The sequence below is a fragment of the Salmo trutta genome, chromosome 13, assembly GCF_901001165.1.
Source record: "Salmo trutta chromosome 13, fSalTru1.1, whole genome shotgun sequence".
In the NCBI taxonomy this organism is placed as follows: domain Eukaryota; kingdom Metazoa; phylum Chordata; class Actinopteri; order Salmoniformes; family Salmonidae; genus Salmo; species Salmo trutta.
In genome coordinates, this window is record NC_042969.1 from 65,858,693 (window position 1) to 65,867,400 (window position 8,708).

An 8,708-nucleotide genomic window follows, 5' to 3' on the forward strand; every position below is an offset into this window, starting at 1 on the left:
TTTCCAAATCATGTCCAATCAATTGAATTTATCACAGGTGGACTCTGATAAAGTTGTAGAAACATCTCAAGGATGATCAATGGACACAGGATGCACCTGTGCTCAATTTCGTGTCTCATAGCAAAGGGTCTGAATACTTATGTAAATAAGGTATTTTTTTGCAAACATTTCCAAAAACCTGTTTGTGCTTTGTCATTATTAGAGTATTGTGTGTAGATTGCCATTTTAGAATAAGGCTGGAAGGTAACAAAATATGGAAAGGGTCAAGGGGTCTGAATACTTTCCTTAGGTACTGGATGCATTATACGAAGTCCCTTTCAGGGCTTCCAGAGGCTACCTACCTGCTGCACTGACTACAGACAGACTAGCAGAGACATGATTTTGTGTTGCTAGAAGAGATGCAGCTTAGCCATGTCTGCTGACAATATATTTGATCATTGTTTGAGGAATCAGGCGAGAGAAGCATAGTCATAATTTCGTTTCAAGTTATAATAATTAATAAGTAAGTACGATTGGGCCTAAATGTGATCGTAGCCCAGCTATAACGTCGTACAGTGCTCTTATTCTCTCCCCCTAGCTCTCACTTTCCTCTCTTGGCCCAGACAGCCTAGTCCTTGTAACTGGTTGTCTGTCTGGGTCTCCACTGGTTGTCTGTATGGGTGACTAGAAAAGAGGGCACATCGGACATAAAACCATGTCAAGCTCTCATGGAAGTCTGCCTTCCATCCAATTCCCACCCATGGCGGGCCCAGTGCAGTAGTACTACGCAAGGCGAAGCAGAGAAGTGCTGTGGATTTGCATAGCAAGCGGCAGCCTGATTCTCCTCGCTTTGCCCACAAATCCTGCCTTTCTGGCAAGATGTGACCAACACTAATCGCTTGACAAACTCTGTCACACTCCCTTGTGGAGCTGCGGTGGGTTGGTGTGTGTGATGCTGTGAGCCTGAGAGAGCCGTGTGTGCGCTGGGGGGAGGAAGGGGAGGGGAGGTGAGGGTGAGTTAGTTGGGGGACTAAAGCAGAGTCCTGAGGGAGTCGCTCATTAGACGGTAGAGAATGAGGAGAGACCATTTTTAGACCACCCTTCATCTCTGCTGCGTCTGAGAGACTGATGCCCTTTTCATGTGTGATTTGGTTAGTCAGGTTTCTGCTCCAACTATCTACCATAGATAGCAATGCTGGCACATTTAGGACTATTACAGAAAGGGGGCCTCCCGAGGGGTACAGCGGTCTAAGGCACTGCGTCACTACAGATCCTGGTTCTATCCCAGGCTGTGTTGCAGACGGCTGCGACCGGGAGACCCATGAGGCAGCGCACAATTGGCCCAGCGTCGTTAGGGGAGAGTTTGGCCAGCCGGGTTGTCCTTGTCCCATTACGCTCTAGCGACACCTGTGGCGAGCCGTGTGCAATGCATGCGGACACGGTCCACAGATGTACGGTGTTTCCTCCGACACATTGATGTGGCTGGCTTCCACGTTAAGCGGGCATTGTGTCAAAAAGCAATGTGGCTTGGCGGGGTCGTGTTTTGGAGGACGCACGGCTCTCGATCTTCTCTTCTCCTGTGTCCATACGGGAGTTGCAACGATGAGACAAGACTGGAACTACCAATTGGATATCACGAAATTGGGGAGAAAAAGGGCAACACAAAAAGGGCAAAAAAATATAGATATATATACAGTTTACATATTCCTTAGCCAAATACATTTAAACTCAGTATTTCACAATTTCTGACATTTAATCCTAGTAAAAATGTCCTGTCTTAGGTCAGTTAGGATCACCTCTTTATTTTAAGAATGTGAAATGTCAGAACAATAGTAGAGAGAATGATTTATTTCAGCTTTTATTTCTTTGATCACATTCCCAGTGGGTCAGACGTTTACATACACTCAATTAGTATTTGGTAGCATTGCCTTTCAATTGTTTAACTTGGGTCAAACGTTTCGGGTAGCCTTCCACAATCTTCCCACAATAAGTTGGGTGAATTTTGGCCCATTCCTCCTGACAGAGCTGGTGTAACTGAGTCAGGTTTGTAGGCCTCCTTGCTCACACGCTTTTTCAGTTCTGCCCACAAATTTTCTATGGGACTGAGGTCAGGGCTTTGTGATGGCCACTCCAATACAGTTGTTGTCCTTAAGCCATTTTGCCACAACTTTGGAAGTATGCTTGAGGTCATTGTCCATTTGGAAGACCCATTTGCGACCAAGCTTTAGCTTCCTGACTGATGTCTTGAGATGTTGCTTCAATATATCCACCTAATTTCCCTTCCTCATGATGCCATCTATTTTGTGAAGTGCATCAGTCCCTCCTGCAGCAAAGCATGCCCACAACATGATGCTGCCACCCCCGTGCTTCACGGATGGGATGGTGTTCTTCAGCTTGCAAGCCTCCCCCTTTTTCCTCCAAACATAACAATGGTCATTATGGCCAAACAGTTCTATTTTTGTTTCATCAGACCAGAGGACATTTCTCCAAAAAGTACAATCTTTGTCCCCATGTGCAGTTGCAAACTGTAATCTGGCTTTTTTATGGCAGTTTTGGAGCAGTGGCTTCTTCCTTGCTGAGCGGCCTTTCAGGCTATGTCGATATAGGACTCGTTTTATTATGGATATTGATACTTTTGTTTTCTCCATCTTCACAAGGTGCTGCTGTTCTGGTGATTGATTTGCACTTTTCGCACCAAAGTACGTTAATCTCTAGGAGACAGAAGGCGTCTCCTTCCTGAGCGGTATGACGGCTGCATGGTCCCATGGTGTTTATACTTGCGTACTATGGTTTGTATAGATGAACGTGGTACCTTCAGGCGTTTGGACATTGCTCCCAAGGATGAACCATACTTGTGGAGGTCTCCAATTTTTTTTCTGCGGTCTTTGCTGATTTCTTTTGATTTTCCCATGATGTCAAGCAAAGAGGCACTGAGTTTGAAGGTAGGCCTTGAAATACATCCACAAGTACACCTCCAGTTGACTCAAATGATGTCAATTAGCCTATCAGAGGCTTTTAAAGCCATGACAGCATTCTGGAATTTTCCAAGCTGTTTAAAGGCACAGTCAACTTAGTTGTAAACTTCTGACCCACTGGAATTGTGATACAGTGAATTATAAGTGAAATAATCTGTAAACAATTGTTGGAAAAATTACTTGTGTCATGCACAAAGTAGATGTCCTAACCGACTTGCCAAAACTATAGTTTGTTAACAAGAAATTTGTGGAGTGGTTGGAAAAACAAGTTTTAATGACTCCAACATAACTGTATGTAAACTTCACACTTCAAGTGTGTGTGTGTATGTATGTATGTGTGTATATATATATATATATATATATATATATATATATATATATATATATATAGGTAGGTAGGTAGGTGTGTGTGTATTTATATATATATATTTATATTGATGTTTATATATTTTTTAATAAATGACTATTTAACAGACACAATGCAACCATGGTTATGTCATTCTTGTTTCTTGCTGTAGAAATGAGAAGATAACTTGAGTGCTAACTGCAATGGCTATTTATTGAACAGTGGACAATTCAAACCATTGTTCAAAAAAAATTTTGCTGTAAAAATAATATTACAGTAATAACTGCTGTTGTAAACGTGAGGTGTTCAGTGGACCACAGGCTGCATATGTCTGCAGAAGTCAAACCCCGCATGCCTGAGGTCATCCACTGAACCATAACGTTACTGAATACTTTCTCAAGCATTTTATCTGGCCCTGGATAGAGAAGGCAGATAGGCGAGTATGAATACACTAACATCCAGACTGCATAAATAGCTTTTTAGCTGAACCTAATGGAGTGAGGCGTAACCACAGGGCAGATAACAGCACAGATAGTCCTTTTTTTTTCATACGTTTTTCCAAGCCCATGTGAGAGAGAGAGGTGCTTCAACACCTCTCTTCTTCCTCAGACAGCCAAGCCCCAAGCAGCAGAAGCTCTCTAAAGTTTTAGCCAGATGTTAATCACAGCGCTGTGGGGCTGTCGAGGCTGACTTGTAGCTGCCGTACTCTAGCAGAACTGTTAGTGATTTAGGGCCAGGTAGTCCAGGCTACTAAGCCTGTGGTGTGTTTTTGTCTTATTTGTTAGTGTCTGGATGGCTGTGTGGGCCTGACTCGCTGCCCTCAGCCTGGGCCTAACTCCTCCCTGAGCTCAACATCCCTCATTTCCTTCTGTCACGCTCCCTATGACACTCCCTCGCCCCGCTTTGCGCCCTGCCCCTCCACCTGCACATACATTAGCAGTCTAGAACAATGCTCACTCTGCACAGGAAATGGGCATTTCTTCTCTGAGATTTCTATATTGGCAATTGATTGCAGCATTTTGATCTTTTGTGTCCGCTGTGTACAATTAGCATTTTAGCAGCAGCATAGCTATTATTCCAGGCTGTATCACAACCGGCCGTGATTGGGAGTTCCATAATGCGGTGCACAATTGACCCAGCGTTATCCAGGTTAGGGTTTGGGCGGTGTAGGCCCTCATTGTAAATAAGAATTTGTTTTTAACTGACTTGCCTAGTTAAATAGAAATACCCATGCCTGAGGATTGTTCTGTGGAGTTCTGCAAAGAGAGAGAGACTGTAGAATGGTGATGACTGTCGAATCAAACTTTCATCTACTGTGTCGCAGTCATTAGGCACGTATTTTAGCTTTCCGTTGGAAAACGTTTTGCTACAGTGTGCGCTTATGAATACGACCCTGTGTTATGTAAGGGCTGCTAGAAGGATGGGATTTATTGTTAGGCTCTAATAAGAGTGAGTCAATCGACAGGAACATGTCTTCCATCTCACCTCTAGTGGTTCCAGAGCGATTAATCGAGACAAAGTGACTGATTATGTCCCAAATGGCACCCTTTTCCCTACATAGTGCACTACTTTTTACCAGGAGCGATAGGGCTCTGATCAAAAGTAGTGCACTATGTAGGGGTAGAGGATGCCATTTGCGACGCAGCAGGTGACTGTAGCAGGTGACTGTAGCCGCCTGTTTAAAGAGTGATGGACCAGGTGGATGACCTTCTCTAGTCTAGACAGATGCGGAGGTGGTGAAAACATTTAAACGCTGTCTCTGTCGCAGTGCAGGGAGATTGCATCATCCATCTAAATGCCAGACAGCAGATTTTAGTTGATGATTTTAAATGCAGGCTATTAAAATATCAACTCTTCTAACGTGTTAGAAGTAGGCTAATCTCTCTGGTACCAGGCTGCCTGCCTACTTAGTGCTGCTGTCTCTGACTGAACCTGCAGTCAGTGACCTGTGGGGAATCCAGGCTTTGTCCTTAGATGCACAGGCTTGTATAACATGCATTCCAGTAAGAGTCTAAACAGACCGCGCAGACCAACCGTTAAAAGCAGCGGGTATCAGTCCTATCGCATCTCACCACAGAACATCAGCCATGTTTTTCTGTTCATTTCCCAACGATTCTAATAGTTGAATGGCCACCGTTCGTCTATACCAGCAGGTGATCTATTGTATATGGCCAAGGTTTGTGTTGGCCCGTCTTATCTCGAACACAGTGGGTGCTTCCCAATAATACACTACTTCCCACTAATACACTACTTCCCACATATCTAAAAGCATTGGATTGGTGTAGGCATGGGCTATAGGGAATTTCCACCACATTTCTTGTACCAGTCATTTAGTTTTAACTTACTCACTTCCCTTCACTGATTTAACACTTTGGGAGAAAGGAGAGATAATTGAGAGGTAGCTAGTGTAGTGAAAGGCCACGGAGGATGACACCATGTAACATCTCTTCCATGTGTTCCCCTGTCTCTTTAGGATGAGTCCCGGATCAAGGCCACGGTGATGGAGGTGAAACCTGTGGACCACAAGGAGTACAGCAAGAGACTCATCATGAACATCAGGAAGATGGCTGCCGCCCAGTAAGAACGCTCGCTTTGCTCCCTCGGCTACGTACAAGCTCTTCCTCTGATCTGCAGCTGCAGCACTTCCCAACCTGCCACGCTGACTGTGAACCAGTCTTATGTTTGTCCCAAATGGCACCCTATCCCATATGTAGTGCACTACTTTTGACCATATATGTTTTGGGTGGTGGATAAAATCGATGCAGAGAGGGATTTTGGAGAAGGGCTGGAGACGCAGATGGGATGGTCTTAACCACAGAAATCATCGTTGTGTGGTCTGTCGTAAGTCGGCCGTGTGTATTGTGTAAGTAGATGGGGGTCTGTGCTGTAGCTAGCGCCCTCTCTTTCACGCTGTCGCTCCCACCGTCACTATGCCTGGCCTGGACCTGCCCATTCTCTCACTCTGACTCACTCACAGAGCAGGCAGACTTCTAGGAGATGCTCTTCACTGTATTTATGTACATGGTTGACCTTTTGTCATTATTTTCATTATCTCTTAAGTTTAAATATTTTGGACATTTTTCTTTACATCTAATTTGGTCAATTGATTACATAAAAATAAACCTGTTTGTGATCAAACGCGATGGAGTCGTCAGGTGTGTTTTTAAATGAATATTTTCAGCTTTTTCTGTTGACAGATATGAATAAAGGGTCCAGGTTAATGTGATGTGTTAGAATGCACTATGTTTGAATGTAACCAGGAAAAATGTCTGAGTGTAACCATGTATAGCAGGCAGGTTAACCAGGTCTCAGCCCATTTAAAGAGAAGGCAGTGGGGCGTGTCTGGAGCCTGCTTCTTTGTTGCTGCATTTTAAAGGATTTATTCAGTATCTGGGTACATCCCAAATGGCACCCTATTCCCTTTACCGTGTGCTACTTTTGACCTGGGTCCATAAGGCTCTGGTCCAAAGTAGTGTATTATATAGGGAATAGGGTGCCATTTGGGACTCAACGATCTCCAGAGGTGGAGCTCAGATGTGCCTCAGATTCCCTCCTGCAGTCTTGACTTCCATGTTGTATTAAAGCAGAACATCAATAAAGCTCTTCTTCCCCGTTTTTCTTCTGATAACCATCGCGTTTCCGCTGAACGCTGTGTCTTCGGCCCCTTGTGTGTAGATGGATTAAAGCAGTCTTCCCACTGTTAAAAATTGTATTTTTAGCTGTGCCTCATATCGCTCGATCTTGCCTTCGTTCTCCCCTTCCTCCCCCACCTCTAAAACTGACACCCTCTACTTCTTTATATGGTGGTTTTCCCCTAGGAAGAATTCCTAGAGGTTTCCTCCATGTAACACCGCTGTTGTCATTTGTTGGCTGGGATGGCTGTTGTCTTTTGGTTCCGAAGTTAACTAGTGTCAAAGCTGAGCGAATCTCTTTGTGAATCCCCCCGACTCCCGGCCTGTCAGTCACACATGTAACCATGGATACAGCCCCTGGGCTCGGTGAGTGGTGAGCCCGTAATTGTCGTTGAGCGCAAACACTTAATTCCGTGACGCATTCACACTCAGCTGAGAGGGAGAGGGAGAGGGGAGGCACTCCAACTATTAAACCAAAGCACATTTTGACGACTTTGGGGAGTCAAGTCTATCACATTATAAATAGTTCTTACATCCTGCATGTAGACTACTCATTTAAAACATGGTGAACGAATAATTCACTTCATTCAAGCTTACCCTGAGGAGTCGTCACAAGATGCCAGCCGTTTACACCTAGCTAGATTATTTCATTCCAATTTCCATTATGCCATGCAGACTTCCAATTAGATAGAAAATTAGATATTAATGCACTTTTAGAATAGATTTTACACTTGTTAGCATGACACATATTGGCCGACTCCCATTCAATTAAACTGAATTACATTTCTGTGTAATATTCAGAAGTCGTTCCCACTTAACTATTACCTTGACAACAGAAGGGCGTTACAGATGGGGACCTGGGGGTTGGCAGGTGAGCTGCACTGGGTATGATAAGTTTTCACCCCCCCCCCCCTTGGATTTCTTCACATTTTGTGTTACAAAGTGGGATTTAATTAAACATTTGGTCACTGATCTACACAAAATACTCTCAAAGGGGAAGTTAATTTTTTTTAACGATTTGTACGATTAATACCTTTAATAGGTAAGTATTCACCCCCCTGACTCATTACATTTTAGAAACACCTTTGTCAGTGATTGGTGAGCTGTGAGTCTTCTTGGGTAAGTCAGCTTTGCACACCTGGATTGTGAAGTATTTATATTTACCAATTATTATTTTCAAATTTCTTCAAACTGTCAAGATTTTTGGGATTATGGCTAGACATTAATTGTCAAGTCCTGCAATAGATTTTCAAGCAGATTTAGTCAAAACTGTAACTTGGCCACTCAGGAACATGCACTGTCTTGGTAAGCAACTCCAGTGTAGATTTGGCCTTGTGTTGTAAGTTATTGTCCTGCTGAAAGGTGAATTCCTCACCCAGTGTCTGGTATAAAGCAGACTGAAGCAGGTTTTCCTCTAGGATTTTGCCTGTGCTTAGCTCCATCCTGTCTCTTTTTACCCTGAACAACTCACCAGTCCTTGCTGATTTCAAGCATACCCATACCATGATGCAGCCACCACCATGCTTGAACATAAGGAGGCAGTTACTCAGTGATGTGTTTTTGGATTTGCCCCAAACAAAAAGTATACTCCTTTGCCATGAGTTTTTTTAATAGTATTACTTCAGTGTCTTGTTGCACACAGGATGTATGCTTTGAAATATTTTTATTCTGTATACTTGCATTCTTTTTTTCACTTTTAGGTCATTTATTGTGGACTCACTATAATATTGTTGATCCATCCTCAGTTTTCTCCAATCACAGCCATTGTACTCTATT

At 43.6% G+C, this 8,708-nt stretch overlaps 1 protein-coding gene across 1 annotated transcript in view; it reads left to right on the forward strand.

Annotated features, from left to right (window-relative positions):
• The window catches only part of rpa1 (replication protein A1), a 61,102-nt gene extending 54,581 nt beyond the window's left edge, over window positions 1–6,521 (forward strand). The window contains exon 17 of the mRNA XM_029773205.1: window positions 5,774–6,521. Coding sequence (XP_029629065.1) covers window positions 5,774–5,881 — 108 coding nt within the window. The 3' untranslated portion in view covers window positions 5,882–6,521. The remainder of the gene's footprint in view (window positions 1–5,773) is intronic.
• Window positions 6,522–8,708: the final 2,187 nt, after the last annotated feature.